The sequence below is a fragment of the Marmota monax genome, unplaced genomic scaffold, assembly GCF_021218885.2.
Source record: "Marmota monax isolate L192 unplaced genomic scaffold, Marmota_monax_Labrador192_F-V1.1 WCK01_AAM20220418_F8-fsc00052, whole genome shotgun sequence".
NCBI lineage: Eukaryota > Metazoa > Chordata > Mammalia > Rodentia > Sciuridae > Marmota > Marmota monax.
The window spans coordinates 4,789,707-4,809,298 of NW_026693473.1; the positions used below are offsets into that span (position 1 = coordinate 4,789,707).

The window sequence follows — 19,592 nt, forward strand, 5'->3', positions numbered from 1 at the left end:
CTGTACCTCTGCTCCCTGATGTGGGCCAGTAATATTATTTTCTACAAAAGTGTCCTTCCTCCAGAGCAGACATGTCTGCAGGAAAGGTGTCTGTAGGCTCCTACCATGGACGGTGACCTTGGCACTGCAAGACACTTGTCCTAAGGAGTTTTCGGCCAGACAGGTGTAGGTGCCATTGTCCTCTGGCAGGGCATCCAGGACGTTGAGCTCAGCCACGCCGGCCTTGCAGGTGGAGTGAGCATACTGGATGGGCTGCCCTGTGGAGGGAAGCATAGGAAGCTCAGACCAGGGAGCACCTGTCCTCAGCAGGGCTGCTGCTGTCATGACACTGGGGCTGGCCCAGCCCATGGAGGGCAAGCCTGGACTTGGAAAGACAGGGGAAAGAGATTCTGGAGGAATTAGGAGGGCAGAAGGGAAAGGGACACAGTTCTGGGCATTCTGTGCTAAGTTAATAGTCCCCATTCCATACTGTCCACTTCACAGCATTCTGCGCCTGGAAGGGATCTTACAGGGTCATTTGGCCCATAGCCCAGGCTCAGAGCAGACCTTGCCTAGACAGAGCACATGGCTCCCAGTTCCTTTTAGATGTCTCTAGAAATAATGACTGCATTTCCCACTGCTGATATTTATCAGAAAGCAATTCTGTATCCCCACCCTAATGTAGCAATTAGGTTCATTTCTTCTGTGCAATTAGGTGCATTTTAGCATTTATGGAAAGATAAATATGGGGAACTAAAACCTTCTGTGAGAAGCCCTTTATTCATGTCACTTTACACAAAGTCCTGTGTGGAGACAGGAGTGTGTGCAATGAACTTCAGTAGTTTCCTTAATACTGTATGTTCCTGGGACTTTATCATTTCAGGATATAACCTTTAATTTCCAGGGAAAAAACACAACACATCTCATTACTGAAGATTCTGGACTTAGAGCAGGAATGTGTCCATCTGCCATATAGGAAGCAACTGTCAGTTCCTTTCCTTGCCAGGCCTCAGAGTCTTGGTTTACACTTCATAAAATTGGGGGTGGCTGCAGGGGGTGGGAGAAAGTACAGAAAGAAATGCTTTCCCTGTAATGCAATGTTTTCTTCTTGCACATAGCAACACTTCATGTCTCCATGATGGTTTGGCAAAGAGACTGCCCAGCCTGCCACAGGGCTGGAGGAAAGAGAATCTTCCCAACCCTCATATGAGTGGGGCTGGTAGGAAAGGCAGGGGCTGGGACCCTGCCACTGAGTGGATTAAACACTGCTCTTTGCTTTATTATTTATTTTTTATTTATTTTTTTATTTTTTGGTGTTAATGACACCCTCCAAAACCTCTTCCTTGAGATTACTAACACTTTCCTTACTGCAGTTAAGGAAAGCCTCCGCTGTCCAAATGTGCAGACAAGCATTGTAAGAGCTCTCTTTTTACTTCAGCAAACCTATTTTGGTCCCACAAACAGGGAGCTGTTAGCTTAGGGAGTCAGAATGGGGAGTCATGAAACTCCACTTGGGGGGAGTTGGACAGGAAGTAGTTCACAGTCAAGAGACCCAGAATAGCAAAAACAATGCTAAGCAAGAAGTGTGAATCAGGCGGTATAGCGATACCAGACTTCAAACTATACTACAGAGCAATAGTAACAAAAACAGCATGGTACTGGTACCAAAACAGGCGGGTGGACCAATGGTACAGAATAGAGGACACAGAAACCAATCCACAAAACTACAACTATCTTATATTTGATAAAGGGGCTAAAAGCATGCAATGGAGGAAGGATAGCATCTTCAACAAATGGTGCTGGGAAAACTGGAAATCCATATGCAACAAAATGAAACTGAATCCCTTTCTCTCGCCATGCACAAAAGTGAATTCAAAATGGATCAAGGAGCTTGATATCAAATCAGAGACGCGCCGTCTGATAGAAGAAAAAGTTGGCTACGATCTACATTCGGTGGGGTCGGGCTCCAAATTCCTCGATAGGACACCCATAGCACAAAAGTTAATAACTAGAATCAACAAATGGGACTTACTCAAACTAAAAAGTTTTTTCTCAGCAAAAGAAACAATAAGAGAGGTAAATAGGGAGCCTACATCCTGGGAACAAATCTTTACTCCTCACACTTCAGATAGAGCCCTAATATCCAGAGTATACAAAGAACTCAAAAAATTAGACAATAAGAGAACAAACAACCCAATCAACAAATGGGCCAAGGACCTGAACAGACACTTCTCAGAGGAGGACATACAGTCAATCAACAAGTACATGAAAAAATGCTCAACATCTCTAGCTGTCAGAGAAATGCAAATCAAAACCACCCTAAGATACCATCTCACTCCAGTAAGATTGGCAGCCATTAGGAAGTCAAACAACAACAAGTGCTGGCGAGGATGTGGGGAAAAGGGTACACTTGTACATTGCTGGTGGGACTGCAGATTGGTGCAGCCAATTTGGAAAGCAGTATGGAGATTTCTTGAAAAGCTGGGAATGGAGCCACCATTTGACCCAGCTATTCCCCTTCTTGGTCTATTCCCTAAAGACCTAAAAAGAGCATGCTACAGGGACACTGCTACATTGATGTTCATAGCAGCATAGTTCACAATAGCAAGACTGTGGAACCAACCTAGATGCCCTTCAATAGACGAATGGATAAAAAAAATATGGCATTTATACACAATGGAGTATTACTCTGCATTAAAAAATGACAAAATCATAGAATTTACAGGGAAATGGATGGCATTAGAGCAGATTATGCTAAGTGAAGCTAGCCAATCCCTAAAAAACAAATGCCAAATGTCTTCTTTGATATAAGGAAAGTAACTAAGAACAGAGTAGGGACGAAGAACAGGAGAAGAAGATTAACATTTAACAGGGATGAGAGGTGGGAGGGAAAGGGAGAGAGAAGGTAAATTGCACGGTAATGGAAGGAGACCCTCAGGGTTATACAGTGGAGGGGGTAGAGAGAGAGGAGGGGAGGGGAGGGGAGAGGTGGGGAGGGGGGAGGGTGGATGATGGGAAAGGCAGTGGAGCACAACAGACACTAGTATGGCAATTTGTAAATCAATGGATGTGTAACTGATGTGAATCTGCAATCTGTGTATGGGGTGAAGGTGGGAGTTCATAACCCACTTGAATCAAAGTGTGGAATATGATATGTCAAGAAATTTGTAATGTTTTGAACAACCCACAATAAAAAATTAAAAAAAAAAAAAAAAAAAAGAAACCCAACTTAAGCACAATCTCCCCCTAGTGGTAAGAGTGTGGAAATACCAAGATTCACTAAATTCATTCCTGAGAGGTGTAAACCAGGGGTTCCATAAATTACAGTCCATGGGCCAAATCTGACCGGTGGCCTATTTTGTACAGCCTGTAAATTAAGAATAGCTTTTACATATTTTTAATGGTTGAAAAAAATGAAAGAAAAATTCCTCTCATGAAAATGACCTGAAATTCCCATTTCATTGTCCATAAAGTTACAATGCAACACAGCCACACTCATACAGCATCTATACTGTTTTTATGCTGCAACAGCAGAGTCTAGTGCTCATACAGGTTGTATGGCTCAAAAAGCTGAAAATACTTACTATCTGGTCCTTGAGATAATATGTTTATTGACCCTTGTTCTAGACTCTGAACCAGGCAGAAGTTTAGTCCTTATGTCCATATTCTGTTCTAGCCTCAAGGAGGCTGTGTCCTTCCAGTCAGAGGGCCCCACAGGATTTCTGTCTTTAGGTGAGGTGTGGGAGGAGGGATAGCAGACCTTAGTTCTCTTATCTGACCAAGCTGACTTCATATGGGAAGAATACATGGCACTTTCTCAAAGATCCTTTCTAGCAAAGCATGAGCAAACTCTACCAACATGGAAGGTTCCCAGGCCATGTGTCATGACATAGACACAATTGGGTGCACAGGGGATGGGTGTTGCCTCTTAAGGAGCCTATTTTACCAAAGGCAAGAGCTAGTAGAGACCCCAAACCTTCTGTTTCCCCCAGATTCCCGTAACTAAAGGAGTCAGTATTCAGAAGTGTAAAGTTGGGGTGTTTCAGGCCTCCTGACCACTCTGTGGTGGGGAAGGCCAATGCCCGTGCCTCCTGACTCTCTGTATCTCCCCAAAGCAGGCCCTGCCCAGTCTCACTCATTTAATGGATTTGTTCTCAGTTATAAAATCAGAGTTCTTCCATACCTTTGAAATTAGAAGGCCTTTTTAAAAACAAAAGGATGATAATATACAGTGATTAATTTTTTCAAAGGACCTTACTTGAAAAAAAAATTGGCATGTGTCTATAGAACTAAAATTAACATTAGAAAGAAATACTGGGGGTGGGGTTGTGGCTCAGTGGTAGCACACCTGCCTAGCATGTGTAAGACACTGGGTTCGATTCTCAGTACCACATAGAAATACATAAAATAAAGGTCCATTGACAACTGAAAAAATATTTTTAAAAAACCCACCAGCCACTAAATAAAAGGCAAGCGCCCACAACAACTTCTGGTGTGGCTACTAGTTTATTCATTTATTGTTTGTATATTGACTCAACAAATATTTACCAAGGAACTCTGATAGGTCTGACTGTAGGGAAAGAAATAAAATTGTGTGTGCACCCATGTGCCAGGCACCTCATTAACCACTTCACATACATGGACTCCTTTAGTTTCATAACCACCCCCTCCAAGGACAATGGCATTGTTCCCACTGTGCTAATGAGGAACTCAGGCTCTGGCAGGGGAGAAACTTGCTCAGTCACTGGGTACCAGACTCACTTTCTGAGTTCTCTCCATACCCTGGGCTTCCAGGGGGCAAATGGTGTAGAGGGAGAACTGAGAATTCAAGGCAGGGCTCCAGGGCTCATGGGGCTGGGGACGGGAGACTCACCATTGAGCAGCCAAGTGATCTGGGGCACTGGGTTCCCCTGTACGGAGCACTGCAGCACAAAATCCTGGCCCTCGACAACAGTGCAGTCCTTTAAGACACTGGAGAATGAGGGGGCCTCCCCCATTGTAACCAACCCTGGGGGGGAAAAGAATAGACAGAACATCTCAGATCACAGTTTGCCCACTCTTGTGACTGATCATGGGCACCCCAAGTCTCACTGGCAGATGCCATGCTGCCCTGGACATTGGGCATGCTTGGAATATTGGCTATATCCTGTCTACCTTCACACCTTGGAAACAGCAGCACCAGACACCCGATTCCCAAGCAGGGGGATGGCCAGGGGTTTTTCACAGGCACAAAGCACCTTAGATCTGGGGTGCTCAGGACCTGGCCCTGCCTGCTCTCTCTCCTCTGACTCAGGCAGCTCCTGTCTGTCTTGACCTTTGTTGTCCTGGGGACATATTCTCCTAATGTCCTATAGTGATTACAAAGTCTTGATAGATTTTTACTTGTAGAGACCAGACGCCTACAGTGAAGCTATTTCAATTTTAAATTATGATTACTATTTTTTTCCAATTCCAGGAATGAATCAAATGACAAAGACTGACATGTGTTTTAGTTTTCCAAGTGTGGTCTGAACAAGGGTTCAGAACTGCTGGGACCTGGAAATATGCATTGATTCTTATGTACATTCTATTTTTGGAGAACCTCTAAGCTGAACTTTCCAGAAGGCTTCTATATCAATGAACTGGGAAACACTTGATGGTTTGGGGCCTTTAATTAAGAAAAGTAGGAACAGATCATTTACTTTATACCAATTAGAACATGGTGCAATGGGTCAAGATGGCTGAGGGGTGAGAAGACATATCCCTGGTGCTTTTCAGCAGTGACTGTTCAATGCGGAGATGAGGGGAAAGCCATACTACATCACAGCAGATTGTGGACAAGAAAACAAGTAATAGAGAGCCTACTATGTGCCAGGCACTCTTCTAGATGTGACTGTGAAGATACAGCCAAGGCTGCCATCTCTAGCTCACATTAGAGGTGCAGTTCATCATTTCCCATAGTCAAGTCCAAGGTGGGGCAAGTTTCAGAGCCGGCTCTCCGACTCTACAGCCACACCTTGTCCTCTAGACCCTAAGGGAAAGTTAGGCAGTGGAAGAGCAGCGACAAGACAGAATGACAGTGCCTCTGAGCAGGCTCAGCACAGAGGAAGGGACAGACAGACAACCCAAGAGGTGTAGGGAGGCCCCATCTCTACCCTTCCCTAGTCAGTGTCAAATTCCCTCACTTGAGGAATGTCTCAAGAGTCATCAAAAAGGCGATGGGCTTTGGTGCCAGGACAACTAGGGTTAGAATATGCCATCTTCTGTAAGGCATTTGACCCTGGTCAAGTCATTTAACCTCACTGCAGTTGAGTACCCTCAAAATGGGTGTAACTATAATTTTCTCTTAAGACTGTTGGACTAATTAAATGAAATAACCCAAGTACAGCATTAGCACAAAGCCTGGCCCACAGAGCATCCTCAGTGGGTATTTATTACTACCATCAAATGGAAGCTGTGCACAGAAACTCCACTACTTGGAGCAAGTGTAGTTTGAGGGTGAAAGAGTGTTTGAGGTCGTCAAGCAGAGCGAAGGGTTCTTTTCTTTTCTGTACAGGGAAGACAAAGGGCATGCTTGGAGGGAGAAAAGAGAGGCAAAAGGGAGGCAGTGGAAATTGTGGTTAAGTAAGACCTTCATAGAGGGAAGGGACAGGAAGAGGTCTGGTTGGGGAAACAGCTTTCCTGCAGTGAGAGGAAGGAAGGAAGGAAGGAAAGGAGGAGGGGGAAGGAGGGAGGGAGAAAGGGTGTTGGTAGTAGATGCTAACAGAGCACATGTCACATGACCTGCATCTTGGTAAACTGTCAAGATGACCAGGCCTTGTGGAGGCTGGAGAAGTTGTGACTGTGAAGATACAGCCAAGGCTGCCATCTCTAGCTCACATTAGAGGTGCAGTTCATCATTTCCCATAGTCAAGTCCAAGGTGGGGCAAGTTTCAGAGCCGGCTCTCCGACTCTACAGCCACACCTTGTCCTCTAGACCCTAAGGGAAAGTTAGGCAGTGGAAGAGCAGCGACAAGACAGAATGACAGTGCCTCTGAGCAGGCTCAGCACAGAGGAAGGGACAGACAGACAACCCAAGAGGTGTAGGGGTCTGTTCTTACATTATTCATGTTTGAGAAATTTGCAATATTCATATTGATACTTATTTTTTTTTTTACAATACACCGAAGTTTATTGATAAGCTGGTTATGACACAAGAATATATACCTGAAAAACCTGGTCTCTTAACAATATAAATTATTACATATGACTCTAGTCTCGAAATGAAGGTCAGTAGAGGGGGTAGAGAGAGAAGAGGGGAGGGGAGGGGAGGGGAGGGGGGATAGTAGAGGATAGGAAAGGTAGCAGAACACGACAGTCACTAGTATGGCAATATGTAAATCAATGGATGTGTAATTGATGTGATTCTGCAATCTGTATATGGGCTAAAAATGGGAGTTCATAACCCACTTGAAGCAAAGTGTGAAAGATGATATATCAAGAACTATGTAATGTTTTGAACAACCAACAATAAAAAAAGAGATAATAGAAAAAGAATATAAGTGCACATATTTACCTATAAAATATAGGTATATGTGTGTATAGATACATATGTATACATAAATGCACAGATCCCCCCCAAAAAAAAAAAGATTACTAAATGCACAACATAGTAACAAAAAGTTTATTAAGCCCACTTTCATATCTTCTAATCTGAATTTCCTATAGCTTGTTCCTCCTTCACGTCTCTCTTCCTTGTTTTGCATACACTTTCTTTGTTGAAAAGAATGGGCAATGGTTATTTGTCAATAGCCTGCAGCTTGCTGATTCTATCCTGTGGTATTGTTTAATCAGTTCTCAGTGGTATTCCAGGGGTCTGGGTCCCACAGTATACATTTATAGTTAAGGGGAGATTTTATAGAAAAATAAAGGGGTATTAGAATATTTATCATAGTTTTGTTTTGCTTTCTTTTACTTATAGTGCTAGGGATCGAACCAAGGGCCTCATCCATGCTAGGTAAGCACTCTACCCCCAATCCTATTTATCATAGTAAAAAATAGAAATAACTGATTTGAAAAATTCAACAATATTATATCTCCATTCATAAATCATGCTTGAAAGCATAAATAATTAAATAATATAGAAATAATAATAATAACAGAATATTAAATAATAAAGATGTTTGTTACATGAGCAAACTAGGATAGAAGATAGCATACTAATAGCACAAAGCTGATTTTGTTCAAAAAACAATAAATATTTATTTTGAAGTCATAAGATTATATGTGGTTTAAATGCCCCCAAATTAGCATCTATTACTTTAATAATCAGATATTATAATAAACATAAAAGATGTGGTATCCCACATCATCTCACATTTCCCTAAATCTGTACACTTAGTGAATACTTGGTGCTCTGAGGTCACGAATATTGAGTCATGGCACTACTTGGACAGCTGAGAAACCTAAAAGAGGTAGCACTCAGCTAGGCTGGGAGTGGGGCTGGGCATGCTTATTTTGAGGTGATCCTGATGTGCACCCTTGATTAAGAATCACTGTTGGGAAAAAACTTAAAATCAGCATACTGCAGTGATGCAGCCACGTCAATGTTTATAGCAGCTCAATTCACAATAACTAAACTATTGAACCAGGGTAGGTGCCCTTCAACAGATGAATGGATAAAGAAAATTACACACACACACACACACACATACAATGGAATATTACTCAGCCTTACAGAAGAATGAAATTGTGACATTTGCCGGTAAATGGATGAAACTGGAGAATATTATGCTAAGAAAAGTAAGCCAATCCCAAAGAACCAAAGGCCAAATGTTTTCTCTGATATAAAGATGCTAATTCACAATAGGGGGAGCGAGGAGAAAGGAGGTATTTTGGACTAGACAGAGGGGACTAAAGACGGGGGAGGTGGTTTAAGGATAGAAATGATAGTAGAATGAGCTGGACATTATTACCCTATGTGCATGTATGATTTCATGACCCATGTAACTCTACAACTAGACAAATGAGAAGTTATACTCCATGTATGTATGATGTGTCAAAGTGCATTCTACGGTCATGTGTAACTAATTAGAACAAATAAAAAATTTATTAAAAATAAAAAGAATCACTGATGGAGAGCAATGTATTTGGCCTTAGCACGTGGGTGGTGCTGTTTACACTCAGGCCTGGGTGTAGGGCTGTAGGAGATGAACCATCTGCAACTGTGAAGCACCCATGAATTGTCCTCCTGCTGAGGATCCAGGGGGACCTGGAGGAATGTACTCACTTTTCACTAGAAGGGTCCAGCTGCAGGACACCTGGCCTTGGCTATTGGAGGCTGTGCAGCTGTACTTCCCACTGTCCTTGGTCTGAGCTCTCAGCAGGCAGAGGTAATGGGACCCGTTATCTTCATAAATCTCAATGGTGCCTTCTTGTCTGTTTACTGGAACGTCTTCCAGGAACCAGGTGACTTCAGGCTTTGGGATCCCTGAAACTACAGGGCCAGGTGAAGAACATGAGCCTCCCGCAAAAACACACTGTGGGGCAGGGTGAGGAAAGCCTGACTCCAAGGGAAGAGCTTAGACTGGGATGGTGGGATGGCCTTCCCACTTCTGAGCCTGTTTCCTTACTCCTAACTTTAGGTTCCATAAGGTTCCAACGTCTTGAGATAGTCAGGGTCCTTGTGGAAAAGAAATGCAGGGGTGATGGGCCAGGTCTCCTGGTCAGCCAAAGCCAGGAAGGAAGGAAAGAGGAGACCTACTGTTTATTGTTTTGATGAGGAGGAGAAGAGTTTTGTTCATCCAGAGTAGTCAGAATTAGGGCATAGGGCCTATACTCTATGTTGCAAGCAACAATAGACCACCATTGGCTATCTCTCTAAAATAAAGGATGTTTGTAAACTCAGTCCTTCCTGAAGGGAAGACCTCTGGCTTCCTGGGGCACCTAGTCCAAGGGGATGGGTGGATATAGAAGGTACAGACCAGCTGCATACTGAAGGACGGAACTGGCCACCAAGGGACTACATTTGGGGACCAGTAACCTTAATCAGCTCTACTCACCCTCACACCTAAATTTGACTGCTTGGTCTTCACTGACTTCCTGGCTTTGGGGCTCACTCTCAAACTTGGGCCATGCTGAATGGCTCTGGCTCTCCATGGGGATTTTCCTGGTAGCAACCTTGCTCACAACTTCTGGGCTTCCCAGGTCCGACAGTCCTGTAGAAAGGGTGGCTGGCTGGGGAACAGATGGACTCATCTCTTCCCTAGGAGACGGGGTTCCCATGATTGGTGCTCTTTGTTCCAGCTGGACTTTTGTGGCTTGCAGGGTGATGGTGCTGGAAGTCTTCTGCAGGACAGGGGTCTGTGGTAAATGGAAGGAACTAGAGAATATTATGAGGAGAAAGGAGGTATTTTGGACTAGACAGAGGGGACTAAAGAGAGGGGAGGGGGTATGGGGATTCTAGGTGAGACCCCCGTCAGCATCACCTTGGGCTCCTGCAGGGGCTGTGGCTGGCTGTTTGAGGTGTAGATGGGGGACTGTCCTCCCCGGGGGCTGGAGCAGTTATTACTTGCAGCTGCAGTCTCCAGGCTGTCGAGTTTCGGCCCCTTTGAGACTCCATTGGTCACCTCCTTCCTGACATCTGAACTGGGGACCTCTACTCTTCTCCCAAATGACCTGTGTAGTGGCAGTGGGGTTAGAAGTGGAGGGGGGAGCAGGAGGGACAGAATAATCATTTGGTTATCCACAAGCATCTCTCATCATAAGCACAGATTCCAGGATCACAAAAGCCTACCAATTAGGGGCAATTAAGAACAAAAACATTTCTTTGCAGTTTATTCACTTTGCCAAGACACAGCACCAGCAGCTATTCTTGACCCGTCCCTGTCCTGTGTCTCCATTCAGAGCCTATTTTATCTACATTTCTCTTCTCCCTGGTGCCCTGAGTTCAAACCACCCAGTCGGTTCTCCTTGTCCACATAGCCCTTCTCCAATCCAGTTCCACAGAGCAACTGTAGTCAATCTTTGAAAAACATTAATCGAATTGTGTCACCTGAAGCTCAAGGGTTTTCCAACAGCTTTCCACTCTATTAAGAATAAAACTGGGGGCCAGGGACACAGCTCAGTGTGTTTGCCTAGCAAGCACTGCCAAAAGAATAAAACTAAGCCTCATACAATTCCCCGAAGAGAGCACTGTCTTAGGACCCTCTCAAGACACTGTTTAGGCTGCAGCCACACAGGTGTTCTTTTGGGGGCCCCTTAGCCCACCTCTCACCTCAGAGTTTTCACACGTGTTAGACCCTCTGTTTGGAACATGTTCTTCCTGAACTTTTCTTCGCATGCTAATATTATACTTCATAGGTCTGAGCTAGAATATGAAGTTTTCAGAAAGGGCATTGCTGGCCCTGAAATCCAAATTAGTATTTCTCTGTCATTCTTCCTCCCAGAGGGACCACAGTTGTAATTAGGTATTTGTGAATGTCTGAAGCACTTCTCTATGGTAGACTGCACTCGTGGTCTAGCTCTGCACCTCACATACAGGACAGGAGGCAGCTCATGAGCACTGGCTGGGTGAGTGGGGGGATTCTCGCCTTCTTGAACATGGCTAACCTGGAAAGGTACCGGGAGGATACCAAGACAGAGGGTGGCATGGAGCTTTCAAGAGTCTCAAAACCAATGATAACCCTGATGTAGAACTGGATGGCATATTACAAAAGGAGAACAGAGCAAAACACAAACAAAAGAACACCCCACACAGTCAATTCTCCTCCCTGTACCACAACTTGAAAACTCAATGCATTTCTTGATGACATCATTCTTTTCTTGTGGGGCATTTCAAGATGGAAAATGTGACAATCACAAAGCTTAGACCTACCTATTGGTATTGTTCAAACCTGGAAGAAGAGGGAGAGGAGACAGAGAGTTAGTGGAATATTTTATAGACCAAGAAGAGAAAACAATAAGACCACATCTCTTTCCTTTATTACAGAGTTTCCATGTCCCAAGCACTTCCCAGTCACTCTGGCCTCACCCTGCCTCGCTGCTTCTGGCTTCCCTGGTGCTGAACTTTTTGAGTTGTCTGAGAAACTTCTAGTCCTGGAAAGCATAGAAGCTCCAGGGCCTGCACTCGCTGGGCTTTTTGACGGTGGCTGGTGCCCTGGGCCATGGAATCTGCTCCCTTGCATTAAACAGAAGGAAATAAAAATCAGTGCAGGGACAAACCAACCAACCAACCAACCAACAAAAATCCATCTAGAAAAATGTCAAACCCAAACACTTCTAACTTACCATGACCCTCAGGAACAGGCCCCCAAAAGTGTTTGGTTTTGACAAATACATACTTTAAAAAACACATGGAGAAAGTGAAATTTTATTCCTTTCTTCCAAGAAAAGGCATACAATATACTTACTTCCTGCCATGTTATTTTTAAACTTTTATCATAGAAAATTCCAGAATATACAATACTAGAGAGAAGGCTGTCACAAACCCTGAGAACCATCACAAGATTCAGGAAAAAGCAATATGTCCCCAGTCTCATCTCCCCCTTTTTGTTTTGTTTTGTTTGATTTTTTTTTTTTTTGAGTACTTCAAAACAAATCCCAGGCAGTGTATCACTTTATCATTAAGAACCTTAGCGGGGAGTGGCTTTTAAATTCAATGGCTAGTTTTGAATCCTGCAAGAGTTTTATACTTCACCACATAAAGCCAAATCCTGTTCCTTTCATAAGGCATTCAAACTTCCAGTTCAAACTGTGATATCCTCAAGTCCAATTCATCCACATCCTCCAGATTAGGTTTAATGAATAAATTAAAACTCAGTCAAGAGAAAAAATAAATAAATAAATAAATAAATTCAATGGTAGGTGAGTAAAGGGAGAGGAGCTAGAACCCTGTTCCAGATGACTGACAGCAGTTCTAGACCCAGAGCTTGTTGCGAAGTTACATTCTTTGGTCAGGACCAGAACTTCTTGTTTTAATGCTGTCCAATGGAATAGAAAATACCAGCATGGCCAGGCATGGTGTGCACACCTATAATCTCAGCGGCTTGGGAGGCTGAGGCAGGAGGATCTTGAGTTCAAAGCCAGCCTCAGCAACTTAGCAAGGCCCTAAGCAACTTAGAGAGACTGTCTCAAAATTTGAAAAATAAAATAGAATATGGGAGATCTTTCCATCTTCTAAGGTCTTCTTCAATGTCTTTCTTTAGTGTTCTGTAGTTGTCATTGTATGGGTCTTTCACCTCTTTGTTAGATTGATTCCCAAGGTTTTTTTTTTTTTTTTTTGAGGCTATTGTGAATGGGGTAGTTTTCCTAATTTCTCTTTCTGAGGGTTCATCACTGATGCATAGAAATGCATTTGATTTGTAGGTATTGATTTTATATCTGCTACTTTGTTGAATTCACTTATTAATTCTAGAAGTTTGGAAATTCCTTAGAAAACTTGGAATAGAACCACCATTTGACCCAGCTATCCCACTCCTCATCTATACCCATAGGACTTAAAATCAGCATACTATAGTGGTGCACCCACATCAATGTTCATATCAGCTCAATTCACAATAGCTAAACTGTGGAACCAACCTAGATGCCCTTCAACAATTGAATGGATAAAGAAATGGTGGTATATACACACAATGGAATATTACTCAGCATTAAAAGAGAATAAAATTATGGCATTTTCAGGTAAATGGATGGAGTTGAAGAATATCATGCTAAGTGAAGTAAGTGAATCCCAAAAACCAAAGGCTAAATGTTCTCTCTGGTAAGTGGATGCTGATCCATAATGGCGAGGGGCATGGGAAGAATGGAGGAACATTGGGCACAAGGGAGGGAGAGGAGGGGAGAGGGCATGGGGGCAGGAAAGATGGTGGAATGAGATGGACATCATTACCCTAGGTACATGTATGACTACACATGTGGTGCAACTCTGCATGGTATACAACCAGAGAAGTGAAATTTGTGCTCCATTTGTGTACAATGAATCGAAATGCATTCTGCTGTCATGTATAACTAATTAGAACAAATAAAAATAAAATAAAATAAAAGGACTGAGGATGTGGCTCAGTGGTTAAGCGCCCCTGAGTTCAATCCCTGGTATTAAAAAAAAGAAAGACAATGCCAGTGTGCACTGTACATACATCAAGGCTGTTTCATGAAACTTGTTTCGGTTACATACGTTTCTACGCATACATATGTTCTGGGTTGTGGTGTCCAACAAATTTCTTTCTGTGGAATGTAGCCAAAAAAGCAAAAGGGGCAAGGTGGCATAGTTTCTGAGAAAGGAGGGAGATAGAAAAGAGAAAAATCACCCAAGGGAAGAGGGAAAAAAGGGAGGAAGAAGGAAGCAGCCTTCCTGATCCTCAAGCCAGAGCCAACTTCCGTGACTAATGAAACTGGTGACCATTGGCTATCATGCCCAGTGAAGTGATGTCCACCCCTTCCCACCCACATTCTCTGGCTTCCCCAGGCTGGACCTGGAGGAACCAAGAGAACTGTAAGGAGGACGCATGTTCAGATCTCAAAGGAACAAGTGACAAGGGCTGATGGTTCTAGAAAGGAAGAGTGGGGATAAAATGGGATGCTAACATGTCCAGTCTGGTGGAAAGGAAAATGGGAATACTAAGGAGAAAGAGTTAAGTTGAGGGAACATCTGGTTTGAAGGACAAAGTAGATAACAAGTTAAGTTTTAGGCAGGGGTGATAGCAAGACGTTAGCAATGTCCACTCTTCTAATTGGCAATTAGAGGTACAAAAAAGGTGTCTGAGTGAGAAGGAAGAACTGAAGACACAGGGTGGGGCCATGTGTAGGGACACAAATTAAATGGGCAGCCAGCTCAGGGCATCTTCCTCTAGGGCCAGAACTGTACTGCAGGCCCATCTCCTTTTCTTCCTGTTAAAGACGCTGCCCCTGGGGATGTGTGGGTAAGTGTGTCACATGTTTACACATACAGATGTGCAATGAGCAACCATCCTAGGGTGGAGGGTGTTAAGACACCTGGAAGGGGTCCTCCTGCATAGTCCCGCACCTACCTGGGATGGAGAGCTCAGCTGACATGGAGGCCTTCCCTGACCCGTTCACCACCATGCACGTGTACACGCCCACATCATCCTGGGTGACCTCACGGATTTCCAGAACCTGCATCCCATTCTTCTCAGACATAGACACACGGGCACTTGGCTGCAGTGGGACGTTTCCCTGTGGATGGCAGAAGGGTGGCTTGGTCACAGAAGTCTGCTCACCTTTAGGCACTGTCCTCCCACCTCCTGTCAATCCTGTGGGACAGATACTGGGCGGCGCAGCCCTCTGCTCGGGGCTCTGTGAACATGCTCAGAGGGCATGACTTGAGGTTGTGTCTATGGTGTGGTGTTGGGTCCAGCTTGGAGAAGGCACTGGAAACTGTTTCAAAGGAGCCCTAGCTGGAGATAGGGAGCCCTATATTCCTTACTTCAGTGCTTCATTGCTTTCCTATTCCTTTTATGCTTTTCCCAGGGTGAGTGTGGAAGAATTAGGAAGTAGGCAAAAGGTGTCCTAACACCCACATTTATCCAGGAGTTTCAACTCCAGGAAACCTACTCTCCCTGGCCTTGACCCCACCTGTTCCTTTGTTCTTCACTGCCTGCCCCACTCCAATGCTGCTGTCCTGCCTCCACATCCCGCCCCCTGCTGGCCACTGCATTCCCTTCACCCAGGCCTGAATGATTATGAAGCACTTTCACATGGAGTCTCCACAACATTTTGAGTTAGGTGGTATTGTCCCCACCTCACAGATAAGGAAACAGTGTTCCAAGAGATCAAATGACTTGTCCAGTGCCACGTGCTTTGTGACACAGGGAGCTGTGACCTCAAGCCTATCATCCTAACTTCCTATTCCACCCTCGAGGTGTTCGGGTCCGTCTTGCTCAGAAATTTCATGATATTTCTTGAGCACAAGAATTAGAGCAACAGGAGAGAACACAAAGGGGGGCGAAACCATGCATCATCATCAAGCATACAAAGGAACCTTGTGAACCCCCTACGGATGGAACAGAAGGAACTGACTGAAGTGACAGACTCCTAGTAGTCCCAGGGTCTAACGCCGAGCTCTCAGGGCCACCTGGCCTGGGTCAGAGTCAGGAAAGATGAAATCTCACCTTGAGCCAGGTGACCTGTGGTTGTGGCCGGCCAGTGATCTTGCAAGAGAATCGCCCCATCTGTCCTTCTCTGGCCATTGCTCGGCCCAGCTTGGTAGCAAACTTTGGGGGACACTCACCCCAGATGCTAGGACAAGACCCTGCTGAGGCTGAATATCTTCCCCTGGGAAGAGATCACAAGAAAATCCAGTCCTACACAAGGCAGCAAGTTGATCCTCCTCCCTCCACCTGTTCCAAATAATTTAAGTTGTAATCAGAAACCATTCAAGGGTAGCCTACCCAACTCTAGACCTTAAACAATTTCTTCTGCCACTTCTGGAAGAATGTATGGCACCAAAACCTATTTCCTGTACGACTTGGGCTTGCAGCTACACTTCATTTCCTAGTCTCCCTTGCAGTTAGGGACACCTGAATTCAACTGAGCTCTGGCCAAAGTCCGGGTTTTGGCCAATGACCATGAGCAGAGGTGTTGTTGCAAATTCCAGGGCTGACTCATAGAAACCTCCCACAAGGTTCTCCACCTTCTTTCTTGCCCACACCACTGGCTAGATGCAGATTCCAGGAGATGGAGCAATAAAATGGAGGAAGCCTGGGCTGCTGGAAGAGAACATGCAAGACTCTCCACCTGCTCAAGAACATGTGAAATGAACTCCCCCTTCCTAGGACAAAAAGTTTTCCCTGTGGTAAGCCTTTGCAATTTGGGGCTTCTTTGTTACAGAAACTACTATTACTTGCCCTTTCTAAGTCTGCTCATTTAAATCTTCTGACTATTGTCTTGACAGAGTTCTCTGCAGACTATAGTCATGCCTCCCACTTCCTTACCATTTAGCAGGTGGGACCAGTCAAAGGGGGTTACCCACAGAAGTTACCAGGTCAGGAGGTATTGTGGGAAAGATTTGCTTCACTAGGTTCCCACCCTTTAATAATTACAACCTATGTGCTGGTCTAGTCAGCAGAAAAAACCAACTCAACCCTGAATCCGGCTCAAACATCCTGGAACTTACCCCAAGGTTTTGGAAACAACGGGTCGATCACGCTTCTTCTCAAAACTCCCTGAGAAGAAGTGAAACAGAAAGAGGGCTGAACAGTCATGTTGGAGCCACCAACATGAAGCAATGATAAGAAGATTCAACAACAGGGGCAGGGTGAGACAATGATGGTAACATAAGCATGTGTAGAGTCACTGTGGGCATGAACACATTACCACATGAATTTCTTGCAGTAACTTAATGAGGCTGGTACTACACTATCTTATTTTTTAAATGGTTGAGAAAAGTGTGAAAGAAGTTACCCACACAAGTTCCACAGAGCCAGGAACAGTGCAGGAATTTACTCAGGTCTGCTAGGTTCTAGAACATTTCACCACTCTGCTAAGTTTTGAGGTGTCACTCAGGATCTTCCACTGGGGATTATCTGTGATGATCCAGGACCTCTCCAGAACAGACCCAGTGTAGGAGGAAGGGAGATTTCCAGGCATATCTCTCTTCATATCTACTCATGACAGATACAACCAACACTCCATCCTTCCATGGAAGGCCCATCAAATAGCAGCAAGCTGGAATGAAGCAGGACAGGTCACTGCAGATGAGCTACAGTGGGGCCAGCATCTCCCGGGGAATCTACTATGCTGTCCCACTTGGCACTGCCAGTCCTGGCTGAGAATTTGCCACATCAGGTGCTGCTAACCCTGAATGGGCAGGAAGCAGTTAAATAGCAAACTCAGGAACACAGCTGGGGTCAGCTGGTTTTATCCAGTTGCTATAGCTGGGGAGAAACAATTCATAATGGGACCAGGAAATAACTATGCAGTAGTGGGTTGATGTGTTTTTTGTTGTTGTTGTTGTTGTTGTTGTTGTTGGTTTGTTTCTTGAGACATGACATGGAGGAAGAGAAAGAGAGGATATTTTTGAGATGGTGAGCACCCTGGAAGTTGTTCTAATTTTGTTGCAAGCAATGAATTTTTATAAAAGCCTACCCAAGGCATGCAGGAAAAGGTGTAAGTCATTTTGTGATACGAGCAAGTAGTCACAATGGGTAATTTTCAAGGTGTTAATTGAAAAGGGTAAACTTCTTTAAATTCTCGCACAGATCACATTTATATGACTGCACAGGAATGCAGGAGTGGAGGAGGAAGACCATGGCTGAGTACATCCCTCAGCCACACCTGTTTTGAGGTTTCACCAGAACTTCCTGCAAAGGGATCAACATAAAGCACCTGCATCACATATGACTGGAGAGGACTACACATGCATTTCTGTTTAACATAACTACTCAATGAGCTTGATCTAGTTTTTGTTCCATAACGTGATTTGGTTCTTGTCATTCCATTCTCAGTTCAAGGTTAAAAGAATTTCTAAACTGATAAAAAGAGACTTGTTCTGAAGGATCTAGACGTTAAATATAGTAAAAAAAAAAAAAAGCTGGCCCTCACACACTGCTAGAGAAAGGTAAACCATTCAGTCCTTCTGGAAAGTTTTTGAGCAAGTAAAAATCAAACTTTAAAGATGCTCTGCTCTGAGCTGGGAGCTATGGCACACACCCACATGTAATCCCAGCGGCTTGGGAGGCTGAGGCGGGAGTATTGTGTGTTCAAAGCCAGCCTCAGCAACTTAGTGAGGCCCAAGGTAACTCAGTGAAACCTGTCTCAAAAAACAATTTTTTTATTTTTTATTTTTTAAAGGGCTATGGATGTGGCTCAGTGGTTAAGTGCTCCTGGGTTCAATTCTTGGTACCAAAACAACAACAACAACAAAATACCCAACAATAACAAACAACAAAACAAAATGAAAAAACTCTCGGCTCTTGGACCAGAACCTCCCTTTTTGGGACTCCAAAGGAGAAAATGCTAAAAATAGAAAATGAAGTTTACAGAGATGTGCATTTTGGTCTTATTTGTACTAGATGTCACACAGTACAAAGAAAATGTACTTACATTTTGTTCTTCCATTAAATTTTTTAAGAATAAATGAAACATACAGAAATATGTAAAAATAGTATCTCATTTGCTCCTGGTGGACTACAAACAGGCTATGATCGTCACCACTCCTCTGAGCTCCAACCTGACTACCATCTTGTCAAACCCAATGGTTAATCCTCTATTCCCATGTCACTTGGATGATTGTACCATTTGGCATGTAGGCCACTCCCTTCAGGCACTTTCTCTTCTAGATTCTCATCTTTCCAGGTTTCTCATCCCCCCCCTCCACTCTTCTCCTCAGCCTCTGCTGCTGGGGTCCCCTAGGGCTGGCCCTGGGCACTTCCTCAGCTCTTGCTACTCTCTCCTAGGGAATTTTAGCCCCATAGCTTTAAATATCACCTACAAGCTGATGAGCCCTCAAGCCATATCCCCACCAGAACTTCTTATTCACTCATCAGGGTATCCAGAACATTCCCCAGCACATTGTAGGTATTCAAATCTTTGTAAAAAAAAATTTATGAACAAAGAGTGACATAAAAATTATATATTCAAGATGATCATCATTGGGTAAAAATATAACACCTAAACACAAGAAAATAATCGATAGAAAA

The 19,592-nt window shown here is 44.0% G+C and overlaps 1 protein-coding gene across 9 annotated transcripts in view; it reads right to left on the reverse strand.

Moving 5' to 3' along the window:
* Positions 1-19,592, reverse strand: part of Mylk (myosin light chain kinase) — a 244,422-nt gene that overhangs the window by 104,352 nt on the left and 120,478 nt on the right. For 8 of the 9 annotated variants that reach the window (XM_058583501.1, XM_058583500.1, XM_046458049.2 and 5 more), the window contains 10 exons: positions 17,069-17,117; positions 16,065-16,227; positions 14,964-15,129; positions 11,969-12,115; positions 11,813-11,831; positions 10,425-10,614; positions 9,999-10,299; positions 9,227-9,433; positions 4,853-4,987; positions 105-257 (listed from right to left, as the gene is read on the reverse strand). In XM_058583501.1, coding sequence (XP_058439484.1) covers positions 105-257; positions 4,853-4,987; positions 9,227-9,433; positions 9,999-10,299; positions 10,425-10,614; positions 11,813-11,831; positions 11,969-12,115; positions 14,964-15,129; positions 16,065-16,227; positions 17,069-17,117 — 1,530 coding nt within the window. The remainder of the gene's footprint in view (positions 1-104; positions 258-4,852; positions 4,988-9,226; positions 9,434-9,998; positions 10,300-10,424; positions 10,615-11,812; positions 11,832-11,968; positions 12,116-14,963; positions 15,130-16,064; positions 16,228-17,068; positions 17,118-19,592) is intronic. The other variant, XM_046458052.2, reaches the window with a different exon arrangement.